The sequence below is a fragment of the Hirsutella rhossiliensis genome, assembly GCF_020360975.1.
Source record: "Hirsutella rhossiliensis strain HR02 chromosome Unknown scaffold00009, whole genome shotgun sequence".
NCBI classification, from domain to species: Eukaryota; Fungi; Ascomycota; class Sordariomycetes; order Hypocreales; family Ophiocordycipitaceae; genus Hirsutella; species Hirsutella rhossiliensis.
Window position 1 is genome coordinate 379,206 of NW_025408675.1, and position 14,270 is coordinate 393,475.

At 59.8% G+C, this 14,270-nt stretch overlaps 7 protein-coding genes across 7 annotated transcripts; 4 read left to right on the forward strand and 3 right to left on the reverse strand.

Annotated features, from left to right (window-relative positions):
- Window positions 1-225: 225 nt before the first annotated feature.
- HRG_07874 (ATP-grasp domain-containing protein) lies at window positions 226-1,788 on the forward strand (the record flags this gene model as incomplete). Its single annotated transcript, XM_044866345.1, has 4 exons — window positions 226-282; window positions 381-470; window positions 542-1,691; window positions 1,745-1,788. 4 exons carry the CDS (start codon window positions 226-228, stop codon window positions 1,786-1,788), a joined length of 1,341 nt encoding a protein of 446 aa, XP_044718234.1.
- A 2,931-nt stretch (window positions 1,789-4,719) lies between these two features.
- HRG_07875 (fructosamine kinase domain-containing protein) lies at window positions 4,720-5,894 on the forward strand (the record flags this gene model as incomplete). Its single annotated transcript, XM_044866346.1, has 3 exons — window positions 4,720-4,912; window positions 5,007-5,691; window positions 5,798-5,894. 3 exons carry the CDS (start codon window positions 4,720-4,722, stop codon window positions 5,892-5,894), a joined length of 975 nt encoding a protein of 324 aa, XP_044718235.1.
- Window positions 5,895-6,125: 231 nt separating this feature from the next.
- On the reverse strand, window positions 6,126-6,887 carry HRG_07876 (snf7 domain-containing protein; the record flags this gene model as incomplete). Its single annotated transcript, XM_044866347.1, has 3 exons — window positions 6,126-6,335; window positions 6,423-6,786; window positions 6,850-6,887. The coding sequence occupies 3 exons, from the start codon at window positions 6,885-6,887 to the stop codon at window positions 6,126-6,128; spliced, it is 612 nt and encodes a 203-aa protein (XP_044718236.1).
- A 763-nt stretch (window positions 6,888-7,650) lies between these two features.
- HRG_07877 (ATPase family associated with various cellular activities (AAA) domain-containing protein) lies at window positions 7,651-9,858 on the forward strand (the record flags this gene model as incomplete). Its single annotated transcript, XM_044866348.1, has 4 exons — window positions 7,651-8,056; window positions 8,108-8,479; window positions 8,531-8,935; window positions 8,990-9,858. 4 exons carry the CDS (start codon window positions 7,651-7,653, stop codon window positions 9,856-9,858), a joined length of 2,052 nt encoding a protein of 683 aa, XP_044718237.1.
- Window positions 9,859-10,486: 628 nt separating this feature from the next.
- Window positions 10,487-11,194, reverse strand: HRG_07878 (cytochrome c domain-containing protein; the record flags this gene model as incomplete). The annotated part of the gene is made up of 3 exons (XM_044866349.1): window positions 10,487-10,511; window positions 10,613-10,898; window positions 10,987-11,194. The coding sequence occupies 3 exons, from the start codon at window positions 11,192-11,194 to the stop codon at window positions 10,487-10,489; spliced, it is 519 nt and encodes a 172-aa protein (XP_044718238.1).
- A 687-nt stretch (window positions 11,195-11,881) lies between these two features.
- HRG_07879 (uncharacterized protein) lies at window positions 11,882-12,678 on the forward strand (the record flags this gene model as incomplete). Its single annotated transcript, XM_044866350.1, has 2 exons — window positions 11,882-12,223; window positions 12,298-12,678. The coding sequence occupies 2 exons, from the start codon at window positions 11,882-11,884 to the stop codon at window positions 12,676-12,678; spliced, it is 723 nt and encodes a 240-aa protein (XP_044718239.1).
- Window positions 12,679-12,832: 154 nt separating this feature from the next.
- On the reverse strand, window positions 12,833-13,983 carry HRG_07880 (3' exoribonuclease family protein; the record flags this gene model as incomplete). Its single annotated transcript, XM_044866351.1, has 3 exons — window positions 12,833-13,096; window positions 13,151-13,444; window positions 13,519-13,983. The coding sequence occupies 3 exons, from the start codon at window positions 13,981-13,983 to the stop codon at window positions 12,833-12,835; spliced, it is 1,023 nt and encodes a 340-aa protein (XP_044718240.1).
- Between the last annotated feature and the right edge of the window lie 287 nt (window positions 13,984-14,270).

Below are 14,270 nucleotides of genomic sequence, written 5' to 3' on the forward strand. Positions count from 1 at the left end.
CGGGTCGGAGTGCCGCAGTCTGTATGTGCCGGTGAAACCATTTTCCGACGACCTCTGTCGGCGAAACCCGGGTTGAAGCTTGCCGGAGCAGCTTTGTTTCCAGATTGAGCGTGCTTGTCGAGCTGCTGCTACCTGTCGTCATCCCTCGCCTGGTCCTCTACGCCGCCCGAATTTGCCTCATAGCCTCCTGCCTCTCCATTGGCGACCGCCATCTTCTCCCCCAGAATGTTCAGACTTGGCCGTAGCCCCCGCGCCCTGGCGTCGGCCCTCAACGCCTCCAAGGTGCGCGCGTTTCCGACAACTCCGGCCTCTCCATTTCTCCCTCCCCCCTCGGGTCTTTCGAGCTTGGCCCATGCTAACCATGGCCGCGACAGCCTCAGATTGTCCCTTCGGCCAGGTTCCCCGGTGTCGCTCAGCAACGACGGGCCCTGAGCATTCACGAGTACCTTTCTGCCGACCTCCTGCGACAGGTCTGTTCCCACTGGCCCGGTACGCAAATGCCTTTGCTGGGGCAAGTTTCTAACAAGACCCGTGCCCGCAGTATGGAGTCGGCGTTCCCAAGGGCTCTGTAGCCAAGTCGGCCGAGGAGGCCAAGGCGGTGGCCAAGGATATCGGAACCGAGGACATGGTCATCAAGGCTCAGGTTCTCGCCGGCGGCCGTGGCAAGGGAACGTTTGACAATGGCCTCAAGGGCGGCGTGCGCGTAATCTACTCGCCTCACGAAGCCGAGATGTTTGCCCAACAGATGATTGGCCACAAGCTCATCACCAAGCAAACGGGCGCCGGCGGCCGTCTGTGCAACGCCGTGTACATCTGCGAGCGCAAGTTTGCCCGTCGCGAGTTCTACCTGGCCATCCTCATGGACCGCGCCTCGCAGACGCCCGTCATCGTGTCGTCGTCGCAGGGAGGCATGGACATTGAGACGGTGGCCAAGGAGACGCCCGGGGCCATCATCACCACCTACGTCGACATCAACAAAGGCGTGACGGACGACGTTGCGCGCGGCATCGCCAGCAAGCTCGGCTTCAGCGAGCAGTGCGTTGAAGACGCCAAGGACACCATCCAGAAGCTCTACAAGATCTTCCTCGAGCGCGACGCCACGCAGATTGAGATTAATCCCCTGTCAGAGACGTCGGACCACCAGGTGCTGTGCATGGACGCCAAATTTGGGTTTGACGACAATGCCGAGTTCCGCCAAAAAGAGGTATTTGAGTGGCGCGACACGACGCAGGAGGACCCGGACGAGGTGCGGGCAGCGCAGTCGGGCCTCAACTTTATCAAGCTGGACGGTGACATTGGCTGCCTGGTCAACGGCGCGGGCCTGGCCATGGCCACCATGGACATCATTAAGATCAACGGCGGCCAGCCGGCCAACTTTCTCGACGTCGGAGGCGGTGCGACGCCGGCGGCCATCAAGGAGGCGTTTGAGCTGATTACGAGCGACGCCAAGGTGACGGCCATTTTCGTCAACATCTTTGGCGGCATTGTGCGGTGCGACCACATTGCCAACGGCCTCATCAAGACGGCCGAGACGCTCAACCTCAAGATCCCCATCATTGCGCGGCTGCAGGGGACAAACGTGGAGCAGGCGCACAAGCTGATTAACGAGTCGGGGATGAAGATCTTTTCCATTGACGACCTGCAGAGCGCGGCAGAAAAGGCGGTGCAGCTATCCAAGGTGGTGAAGCTGGGTGAGTTGGCTCCCCGACGGGCGCACGTGAGACGGTACTGACACGGTGTGCAGCCCGCGATATTGACGTTGGCGTCGAGTTTTCCTTGGGTATCTAGACATGGGGGCATTGCGCGTGTGCCTTGTATTACTTTTACCTCGATTGGGTGGAACAGTGGAAAGGAAGGGCTCGGAGAGTCTGCGTGACGAAAGAGACAGAGAGAGAGTGAGTGTGATATGCCACGGCATGCAAAACGAGATTTTTTTTCCTGATACAGCTGTCGACTGGGTGTGATGTGATGCCAGGCAGGCGGTGGCGGCGGCGGCGGTCCGATTGCTATCTCCGACGGCGTCGTTTTTGTGTCTCGTCGGGGGCCCTGGTCTCTTGAGGCGATCTACTAATCACGTGTGTTCGACAGAGGCCCGGGGGGCTGATGCTTGATGCTTGCGGGTGTTGTAACTCGTCACGGACATGAGCAATGCCGTGACAGCGACTCGGTCAGCAGGGTTACCGTGTACCGCGTCGGTTGACTTCGGCTACTGCATGTCTCGGACGAAAGGTTCAAGACTGCCGGGCGGGTCTCCCGGGCCGGAGCGCCCCTGGATGGAGCTCATTGGGCCGGGGCGGCGGTAGCGTCGCAGGGGGCGTGTCTTGCTCCGGGTCGAGGCAGAGGCAGTGGCAGAGAAGGCGAGGCTTCTTTTTTTAATTTGCCGTATTCTAGATGTTTGATTGCCTTGTTCCTTTGCCGCATGTTTTGCTGAAGAAGACAAGAGAGAGGTGCAGAGTACCGGTAGACTCGTCCCCCCCCTGCTCCCTCGACCTCTTATTACGCGCACACCCCGTCTTCCAGACCCGCCCGTCCCGAAAAGAGGATTGCGGCAAGAAAGGAAAATGAGGCTCAAACAGGCTTTTGGGCCCTTGTTGGTACCACGCTGAAAATTAAGAAATCCCGACGGGCGGCCGAACGGCGTTGGGACTCGCGTCGCGCCACCGAAGCCACGGATATACGACTGACAGGATAAAACTGCCCGGCTCACCGCCGGCATCGGCAGAAGCTCGGAGAGAGACGGGCTGAGGTTTGGGTCTGCGGTTAACTCGGCAAGAACAAGGCGTTTTTACGAGAGGGGGAGGATCATGTTCAATGTTGGGACAAGAGGCCAAAAAGGGACTGTTTGTTTGAGAAACGCATGCTTGGTCAAGGTATGTCCTGTGCATTTTTATGTCCTGCGTGAGCAAGAGCAGCGACCAACACGGACAGAGAGAGAGAACATGACGTCTGGAAAGCTGCATCTTCCTGAAACGCCCCCTCTCCTCTCTGCTCTCCCCCCAAAAAGAAAGGAATCAGAGCAACAGAGCAAAATAAGCAGATGGAGAAAAAGGGAAACAGAAACCGTGCAAAGTTCCTGCCTGTTTTTCCTTCTCTCCCCTCCCTATCCCTGAATCATTGACGCCATCCCATGGGTCCCCCTCTCACCCCCCCCCGGGCGATCGAGGATGGGATGGGCATCAAACCGTCCGTCCGTCCCCACACCGCGAGACCACTCACAGCGAGAAAAGTGAGAAGGAAAGAGAGAGAGCCGACAGGTGAACCGGCGGGTGTACTTCTCGGACCCGGCTGGCTCCACCCTCCGGCGGGCTGGGGATGAGTCGACGGGAATACCGAGGGCAAAGCCGTCAAGTATAAATATCGGTTGGGCCCAAGCACCTCGTCCTTGGCCCATTCACCTCTTTGTTGGCTGCAGCTTCTCCTCCCCAGCTTGTCGTCGTTCCCCTCTTCCGCCTCTTTACCTTTACGGTTTATCCTCCCTCCTCCTACTCACCCACTCCCTTTGCTCTACATACACCTCAACCCTCCGTCTCTCACTTCACTAGACACAAGGTCGACGCACTTGGAACCGACCATCCTCCCAGCCATGCCCTCTTCACGACGCAGCTGGTTCGCGCGCCACTGCACTCCTCCCCCACCGCTCAGCAACTCGTCGGCCTGCCCCTGCGCCGCCTGCTTCAACCTCCCCGCGCCCAGCTCCCCGGACCCGAGGGCGTGGCGGAGGTGCGCCGGCTCGGATGCCTTTACTGGCCATGCTCAAGACGCTTACACGACGACGACCCAACACACACACACTCACTCTGAACATGGAATTTGGGGGGGCGCTCTTCAAAGGGATTGTCTGGGCGGCAAAGTCATGAATCATTTTCACCGTCATCATCGTCAACATGGTGCTCGTCATGACGGGCGTTTCAGAAGGGGGCCACCCCCAAGGCAAAGGTAAGAAAGGAGATCGATCATGGGTCCATCGTCAAAGATTGAGAAGAGGGGGAGAGCGAGGGACGAGTGAAGAGCCGGCAACGGCCTATGATGGATGGGCTTATGAACAAGGGAGCCACCGCCACAACAACCGACAAGTCATGTAACTGGCCATGCATGTACCGTGTGCATGAGGCGGCGTCATGCAGCGGCGGACAGGCAAGGGTTTGGTGGAGATGACGCGGGACCGGACTAATGCCCGCTGGCCGCCGACTGTCAAGCTCCGACGGCCCCGGAATTGGCCGCCGGCAAGGCAAGGGGAGGAACCCGGTCGGAGTGGAGTGGTGGGTGGAGAAGGCGGCGGCGCCGGGGTCCCGGAGCGCTGACCGTTACGACTTTTTTTCTTTGAACCAATCTCTTTATTTTCACCAGACTGGAATGACGAATTTCAAGGATAAATGACTGAGAGATGAAAAGAAAGCGTTTCAAAAACTTGCTATTTTTGTCAGAAAAACTCCCCAGCATCTCCCACTGCGACTCTCCTTTACAAACAAAGAAGGGAATAATGTATTTACCAGACGTATCCGGTGAGCGCTCTTCGCGAACCCAGACATGTTCAAGCAAGGGAGACGATGAAGAAGCAGGGAGAATATTTGCTTTGCCTCGAGAGAGTCAGGCACTGACTGACGTCACACACACCCACCCCCTCCAAGAGGGGTCTGGACAAAACGTCACGCTGTTGCTCCCGAGGATAAAGCCCGAAACCACAGCCCACAGCCACACCAAGCACCGCGCAAATCCTTCATGGCTCCCTCCACCGTCGACCCGGCCATACTCGAGGCCCTCGGGCTTGATGCTAGCCGGACCACAATGGCTCCGCACGGCGGCTCCGGCTTCTCCTCCACCTTCAAGCTGTCCACCGTGACTGACGGCGGGCCGACAAACAACTACTTTGTCAAGACGGGCGCCGGCGCCGCCTCGGAGCTCATGTTTCGCGGTTCGTGCGTCCAAGATACCGTCTCGCAAGATACCATCTGGCCGTGGCGCTGACACGCACCCTCGCCCGCCTACGACGGCCCGCCCCTCCCCAGGAGAGCACGCCTCCCTCAACGCCATCCACCACGCCGTCCCCGACTTCTGCCCAAAGTCACACGCCCACGGGCCCCTGTCGTTGTCGGCAGACGGCTTCTTCCTAGCCACCGACTTCCTCGACCTCGGCGCCGCACCCGCCTCCGGCCTCTCCCTCGCCGCCAAGCTGGCCCGCCTGCACACGACGCCCGCCCCGGCGCCCGAAGGCCACGAACGGCCCATGTTTGGCTTCCCCGTGCCGACCTGCTGCGGCGAGACGGCCCAGGAGAACGGCTGGAAGTCGTCCTGGGCAGACTTCTACGCCGACAACCGGCTGCGCGCCATCCTCCGCGCCAGCACCACCAACCACGGCCGCGACGCCGACCTGGCTGACGCCGTTGAAACCGTCGCGGCGAAGGTCGTCCCGCGCCTCATCGGCGACGGCCGCCTCGAGCCCCCCATCACCCCCGTCGTCGTCCACGGCGACCTCTGGAGCGGCAACCACTCCCGCCGGCGCATCGGCGGCCAGGGCGCCGTCGAGGAGGTCGTCTTCGACCCGTCGGCCGTCTACGGCCACTCCGAGTACGAGCTCGGCATCATGCGCATGTTTGGCGGCTTCGGTGCCGGCTTCTGGGCCGAGTACACAAAGCTCGTGCCCAAGGCGGAGCCCGTGGCCGAGTGGGACGATCGCCTCATGCTATACGAGCTGTGAGTAGTAGCAGTAGTGACACGCGTGCCGCAAACCGCACAGCGCCTGCAGATCTCTTTGTCGGTCGCCCAGGCACGCTGACAGTCGCCGCTCGGTGTCTTGCAGGTATCACCACTTGAACCACTTTGCCATCTTCGGCGGTGGCTATCGTGGCGGGGCCATGTCCATTCTGAAGAAGCTCATTGCCAAGTATGGAAGCTGAAGCGCTGCGTGGGAAATTGCGCCGACTTGAAATAAGTCGCGACTGAAAAAGTCCATGGCTCATTATAAAGATGGAAACGAGATTATCTTCTCTCCAATATGCCCAAGTTACCGTAAAGCCCCCGACGCCGATGTATAAATGCTCGCTGTGACCAACAGCCCGTCCCTCTCCAGGGGACATAAGGCGAGAGAGAGAAAATCAATCTTGGCCCCGCGACCCGGCACAATCCCGTCATGCCGCGAGCATGGCCTGCCCATCTGGTTCTCTGGACCCCACGGGCTGCTGTTCTGCCTCCCGCTCTCGCTCGGGCAGCCGCGCGTTCGGGACTGACGGCAGCTTTCGTCCTTGGCCTGCCACCTCGGCCTGTAGCGCCGCCAGCTCGTCTTCCACTTCTTCCTCGTCTTGGTTCGAGATTCGACCGCCCAGCATGTCGCTGACTTCCTGTTTACCGAGGACCAAGATCAGCATCTGAACCGGCACGGACACTCTCCTAGTATGGACCGTGGATAGAGTCAAGGGGCGCCATACCTTTTGATAGGCAACCGCGTCGGCCGTCTCGCCCATAAGCTTCTCGACGTGCTCGATGCCGCCCATTTCCGCGTGAATCTCCTTGAGCACCTTTGTCCCCTGTTGCAGACCAAAGACGACGTCTTTTTGTATCTGGGCAAACTCGACGTTGGCCGTCAGCTTCTCCAGCTGCTCCAGCTGCGCGTCCGTCTTGGCGAGGAGCGACTCCTGGTACTTTTTCCTGCGCAGCGCCAGGAGCGCCCCCTTTCTGTCGCCCTTGGCCAGCAGTTGCTTCGCAATGTCCGTCTCCCGGTCGGTCAAGACGGTGATGCGCCGCTGATATTGATGGAGCTTGTCGCGCTGGTTCTTCATGTCCAGGATCGCCCTGCGTTGGCACCGGGGTGGTCAGGAGAAGGGGAAAGAAAGCCGGGGTACACAGGCCACCTACTTGTCCTGCGCCGTGACTTTGCTCGCCTTGCCGCCCATGGTTGGCGATGCAGCGCGCGCGCGATGGCGAGCCGTCGGGGCCTTGGGGGTTGCGCGTCCGGGCTGGCGGGGGTTTGGCGGTCGCAAAACTCCGCCGGAACATGAGATGACGAACGAAGAGGTACTTGGTGCCTGTTTTTACTAGAATCACGTGTGGGGCGTGTCGTTAGCAGATGGCGCCTTGAGGCAGACGGCACGTGACCGTCAACATCCTCCCCCAACCAACCGGCTCAACTCTCAACCTCGACCGAGAAAAGCTTGACCGATTTGAATGGATCAACTTAGTCGGGAACTTAAAGACAGGTGAAGTCAATAACCGCGAAAATTCATCCGTATCCATCGGCAATTCGAGGCTTGTGGCTTGGTCAATGAGCTGGTAAACTTTGGGCCTGATCCAAGCCTGCATCAGGATTGGTTGCCAAGATGATTACCCTTTTTGGCTGTTTCTCGCCCTCTCCCGCCGGTTTTTTTTTCGCGATGCCCTGCGGCACATTACAAAAAGAAGGCACGGAGGTGAATTTTTTTTTGCAAATCACTCGTAACGCACCGCCTTGAACCTTCCAAAATGTCACGGGTCACGTGAACAGAGGATGCCTCTAAAGCCCCGCCAACGTACAGACAGACCAACCAGCACCACCAAGTTTCTATATCCATCATCACATTCATCTCTTGGAACAGTCCCTCAGTCCAGCACCACCAAGCTTCCACATCCATCATCACACACATTTCTAAAAACAGTCTCCCGGCCCAGCACCTTGAGGTAATGTCTCGGAACTTACACTTCCGAACTTCCCTTGACCGGGACGTCTATCAGATCATCAAGAGCATCGAGGCAACCCACCACGGTGCCGAGCCCTTCAAGCAGTCCGTTCCTGCCATATATGAGGCTATCAAACGGTCCAACTCGAGTCTCAGCAGACAAAAGAAACGCACCCTCGAGGACGCCATCGACAGGGCGCTACAGATCCGCAAGCAGGAGCGGCAGCAGGACGAGTCGGGCGATTCAGAGGCGGCCATCGACGAGGCCGAACCTCCAAAAGTGACGGAAAACCAGTTCTTGCTGAACCGCCAGTTGACAAAGCTTTGGAAGATGGACCAAAACTCGCGGGCATCAGGCGAGCAGCCGGCCGCTAAGAAGCGCCGTGCTCAGGCCGACGGAGACGACAACGGTGAGCGAGTCAGCGGCGCAGACACGGCCGCCATGGCTACTTCCAACCAAGACAGGTCAAAAGCAAAGACCCAACAGAGATCAAGCCGCTACATCGTCGAACAGCCCGGGCAGCCAGAGCCATTCGCCGGCTACCGCAAGGTCTATCTCGAGCTCTTGCGCTACGCTTGGGCATTTCTACGAGGCTCGGGCCTGTTCAGTTCCAAGACCAAGCGGTTGACTCAAGGCATACTACTCTCTGGGCCGTTGGGCGTCGGGAAGAAGACTCTTGTTCGCATCACGGCGGCAAGGATTGGCGTACCGATCGTCTCTTTAGCTCGCTGCTTCCAAGACCCCGAGCGAATCGAAAAGAGCCTTTCCGAAGCCTTCGACACGGCCATGAGTCTGGCCCCGAGCATCATCTTCATCGAGCAGATTGATCGATGTATGCCGCGGTCGACCTCATCGAGCTATAACGAACCTCATTCCCGGGCAGCATACAATTTCGCAAATCAGATGGCGCGGATTCGCAACAGCGTCGGGCAAGAAGGCCGTGTGCTCGTACTGGCAACGACATCCAGAGCCGCCGATGTCGACCCGGCGATCCTCAGGTTTGGTCTCATTTCCGAGTCAATGCAAATGAGGATACCAGACTGCGCCGCACGACGAGATATATTGAGAGCCTTGACCAAGAACATGGCTCTTGCTGATGAAGTGGATCTGGATGAGATCGCCAAGTCTACCCATGGCTACGTTGGTTCTGACCTTGCGGAGATCGCGGCCCGCTCAACCAGCAACCTTTTGATGCGAATGGCCGACGCTGCCGATCCCGGCCATGTCATGCTCAGCGAACATCTGGACTTTGGCGTCCACGCAGATTTCTTCACCAAGTCAATCCCCCGTTCGTGGATACCAGCCTCGGAAACCATGGAGGACTTCAAAGCGGCCATGGAAGATTTCACGCCGTCGCTAAGACAAGAAGGCTTTACCGTGATCCCGAGCGTCACCTGGGACCAGGTGGGCGCCTTGGACAAGGCCCGCAAGCAGCTGCAGACCTCCATCATAGGGCCGATCAAGAATCCAGAGCTCTACCAAAACTTTGGCGTGAATCGGCCGGCTGGCGTGCTACTCTGGGGCCCTCCCGGCTGCGGCAAGACTCTGATCGCGCAGGCTGTCGCCAACGAGGCCCAGGCAAGCTTCATCCTAATCGATGGGCCGGAGCTGCTTAACAAATACGTGGGCGAGTCGGAGCGGGCCGTCAGGGAGCTGTTCCAGCGAGCGCGGTCCTCGACGCCGTGTATCCTCTTCTTTGACGAGATCGACTCCATCGTGCCACCGCGCAACAACTCGTCCACCGATTCGGGCGCCAGGGTGGTCAACGCCCTTCTCGCCGAACTCGACGGCGTCAAGGATCGCACGGGTATCTACGTCATCGGAACCACCAACCGCCCGGAGATGATTGATGAAGCTATGCTCCGCCCTGGCCGGCTCAGTGTCCAGCTCCTCGTCGACCTACCTACGCCCTCGGAGCGCGTCGACATTCTGCGCGCCATCTACCGCACACGCCACAAAAACGCACCGGACGAGACGCTGGAGCGGCTGGCCGCCGTGGCCCTCGATGCCCGTTGCACCAACTTCAGCGGCGCCGACCTCAGCGGCCTGCACACAAAGGCCGCCGAACACGCGCTCGAGGAGTGGGTGGCGGCCGGCGGCGGCGGACCGCAGGTCATTGCTGAGAAGGACTGGGAGTATGCGCTGGCAAACACGAGCGCGAGCGTCAAGGATATCGCCTCGTACAAGCTTCGGGCAGCCGAGTTTGTGTAGACAATGGGGGGATGGGGCAAGAAGTGGGGAGGAAAAGGGAAAAGGAGCTTGGAAGGGACTCAATACAGCATAGACAACGGCCAAGCGACGGCAGCTTGATCAAAGAGGAAGACTTGCGGCAGCGCGGCGCAGAGTGTCAACAGCAGCAACTGGGAGTATGTGGTCAAGCTGGTTGGCTTGACTACTGGGTAAAGCAGGGCGCCGGTCGGGTTACATGGGGGGGGGGATGGTCAGCTTGACCATATACTCAGCAACTAGACAGTTAGATGTGGCCTAACCAAGCGGTAATACTAGAACCATCTTGTTATTGGAGCAACTGGCGCGGCCGACCCGAATTCCAAGACAGCTCGGGAGCAACCATCTTTTTCACGTCTACAATCCAACGCAGCCGCCATCCATGCCAGACTCTACGGCTTACGCCGAGGCCAAGAGAGAAAAATATCATACGAGGCACGCACAGCGGCAGGACAGCTGACAGAAGGGTCTTCTAAAAGAGGAGTGAATCGAGTGCAAGCACGCACAAAGGGGTGCCCTGCACTGGTCTAGGTGGTCTATAGTACAAGCGTCGCTGCCGCCGCCGTCCCCGGTCTATCAGTTCAGTCGTATCATTACACGCCGCAAGTCGCTCTTAAGCGGTCGACTCCTTGAGGTAGCTGCAGTTGCTGTTAGACAATATCCCACAAGGTCGGAGTGTCGAGACGCGTGCAACGCCGTCTCCACGGGGCAAAGACGGCTGCGAAAAGGGGCGACTTACGCAATCAGGTCGTTCCTGTCCTTCTCCTTCTTCAGGCCACCAAAGGCCATCTTGGTGCCCGGGATGTACTTTTTGGGGTTTTCCAGGTACTCGAAGAGCGTCTTTTCCTCCCACGTGATGCCCTTTTGCTTGTTGGCGTCGGTGTACGAGTAGCCGTCGACGGAGCCGGTCTTGCGGCCGAAGAGGCCGTGCAGGGCGGGGCCGATCTTGTTGCCGCCGCCGGACTCGACGGTGTGGCACTGTGCGCAGCGCGTCTTGAACAGGCTGGCACCCTTCTTTGCGTCGCCTGGGAGCTTGGTTAGCAGGCTGGTGCGTCTTCTTGACGTGCGCCAGCGCCTGGGAGAGTGGAGGGGACGGCTCCACTCGGGCACTACCCGGGGGGTGGCGCAGGGGAATCTCGACGACGATGTGAAGAAGCCGCTCGATGCAGCCATGAGTGGACTCGAGCGAGACGATCGAGACGGCTTCTTCGTTTTGACAATGGCACAACTCGTCGAGCCGGTAGCGCCGATGCGCCGCGGGCAGGGGAGGCGCACATGGGCAGCTGTGCGAGCCATTGCGCGAGCCGTCGAGGCCACTCATGGCTATAGTTGAGCCCGTGCCATTGTCCAGCCATCACGCCACAGGTCGAGCTGCCACAGACCGAGCTCGGCTTTTTCGGGGAAGAAGGGTTGGGTTGGAAGTGCAGGCAGCCTATTCTTGACGGGGCGACTCACCACCAGCCATTTTGGATCAGACGGGTATGCGAGATTAGGAGAGCTGGGCGAAAAATGAAAGAGGGCGGCGGAGGAGCTTGTCTTGCGATCGGGAGAGTACCCAAGAAGACAGAAAAACAAACTCCGTTGGTGGAAGGGGAAAAGGGGGTGTTGGCGGAAAAGCGGCCGGTCTAATATGGAGGGAGAGGGAAGAAAAAAAGCGAGAGAGGGCAGAGAGGGAAAAAAACAAGAAGTTTATGACAGCATGGATCCCGGCTCGCATGGCACAGGAGTGACGCTTTCGCGCCACCATGTGGCTGAGCGCTGCTGCTCGGCCCAATCGGAGCGCGGCAATTATTCAGTTCGGCCGGGCCAGCCACAGCTCGTCGGTTGCCGCGGGAGAAGTCGGGAGCCCGGCTTTTTCCCTCCTTGGGGCGGCGACCCAAAGGAGAAAGCTCGGCAAATTCCACCCGAGGCCAACAAAAAAAGCATCGTCATTGCACTTGCGGCTGCTCGCCGGCCCTCGCCCTTGATAACTCCATCCCTCTCGGGTCCAACGCGCGCGCCAAGAGACATGCCGTCCAAGACGCTCATCCCGCGCTTCCTCCTGCCCGCGCACGGCCCGGCCTGGCGCGGCATCCGCATCCCGCCGTCGCAGAGCCTCATCCGCGTCCGCTACGCCTCGACGGCGCCCAAGGCAAAGACGATTGTGCTCGGCAAGCCCGCCAAGTTCAACCCGCCCTCGCACGGCGCCCGCCTCAGGGGAAACGTCCTGCCCAAGCACTATGCCCCCGAGCTGTCGCCCGCCGAGAAGGCGGCCCAGAAGATTCGCAACTATCCCGGCCTGATGCCGCCCGAGGGGACCCTGGCCCATCGCATCTGGTCCCATCGGATGCTGCACGTCTTCATCACCATGGTACTGTATCCTTTCCTCGTGCCTCTTCCACTCGCCGCCGCTCTCTGACAGGAAACATTCTTCCCCATGCGCAGGGCGTCCTGTTCTCCCTGGGCATCTACACCTTCTTCCTCAACTTCGTCCACAACTCGCCCTTTAAGCACCTCGTGCCCCCGATCTCGGACCTCTGGAACGAGCCCGCCTACTTCTTCTCCGCGTGGAAGAACGTCATCATCATGCACGAAAAGGACAAGTCGGCCAAAGCCGTCGACCATCGCATGCGCCACCTCGACGACGTCGCCAAGCGCAGGTTCTTCATGAAGATGCACGGCATCGAGCCCAAGGACCCGGTCCTCATGGTCTTTGGCAAGGGCGAGAAGATGAGGCCCGACCCGGTGCCCGCGGCGGCCGACTTGGACCCTGACACGCCACACAACGCCGATGACCAGGAGGAGCCTACGCAGCGGAAGAAGTAGTTCGGTATCTTTTAAAGGGCGCGAGCTCGATGCAACAAAGGAACCTGTGCGTCATCGCCCGTCTTTTCAAGTCCCGCCCCCACATGTATGGTCGGGCACACGTCTATGGTCAGGTTTCGGGGCGTGCCGACCCTCTTGTAGAATTCCGTAGTCCCTACGCAAGGTCGATGGCCTCGAGGCCATCTAGAACTTCATGCGTCACGCCCCCCTTGTCCAGCACTGCCTGTATGATGCCGTTGAGCACGCCAAATTTGGTGCCCCCGAGCGGCGCCTTCCACACCCCTTCCTCCGGCTGGCCCTCTGCGCTGTGCGCCTGAGCCTGGGCCGCGCCATTTGTCGCGACATTGGCCGAGTCGGGCACCCCCGGCGGCGTCAGCCTCGACGGCGGATCGACGGTACGCAGCGACAGCAGCCGCAGCTCGCGGCCTGACGAGTCCACGTCCATGTCCCCCGGGCCCCTTTCTCTTCGCACCTCCGACACCGACACGGCCAGCGCCGTGTCGGCCACGGCGAGCTCCTCCTTGGCCGGGTCAAAGATGATGCTGTCCCCGACCGAGATGACCAGCAGCGTGACGGGCGGTCGCGATCCCGCCGCCGCGCCTTGGCGCGGGTACAGAAACCGTGACGCCTCCCAGTCGTCGTCGAACATGGGGTCTTCGTCGCCCTCCGACTTTAATCTCGGTATCCGCGTCGCCAGCAGCGCCAGGTGCGTCGTCAGGGATAGCAGGGGCAGAGGATAGGACAGGGGCGGAGAAATCAGGATTATCTGTCCAGAACAAGCCTTGTTTAGCAATTCAACTCCAATCAGTTCTCTGACGCATCTCCAAGGGGACAACTCACGTCGAGATACATCCTCCAGTGAAAGCGCCTGTTGATCCAGAGCTTTTTTGCAAACTCGCCGTCGGCAAGGAGGGCCTCGCGCAGCATCTCAGCCAAGAAGACCGTCGTCGGCTCGTCGTCTCGCTGTCCGGGTATCTCAATCGTCATTTCCAGCCAGTCGTCCCTCGCCTGCACCTTGTCGTCGTCTGCGCCACCGCTCGCGCGCTGCGCGTCATCGCCCTCGTCTCCTCCCAGCGGCAGCGCCGTCTTCTCAATCTCCGCCTTGACGCCCACAATGGCCTCGGTCCCGTCGGAGAAGCAGACTCGCGCGCTGCCGTTGGTGCCGGGCAGGATCCCGGTCTCGGCCGTCAGAGGCCGGAACTGTGTCGGGGTGCGGCCATCTGGCCGAATGGGCGGTCGCAGAGAGAGGGAGCTGTGGAGATAGGCAAGTTCGGCCGGGGAGAACTGATTTTGTTGGGCAGCCATGGTCACCGCAGATCCATGAGGCTTGCGGAGAAATGACTTGAGAGAGGCTTTGGTGGTCGACACCGGAGGGATGATGCTGGCAGTCGAAAGTTTTTTGAGGATAAGTCGAGCCCTCACCTAGGTGAGCGATAAGGTGGTCCCTAGGTGAATTGCACATGTCAAGGGTGGGCGGAGCCCCCACTTCTGCAGCCAACTCCTGACCAGCTTCATCAACCAACGACGGCCCAAGCATGGCGACGGATATGTCCCCTAGCCCCTACATCTACCGGTTCAATCTCTGGAAGTGC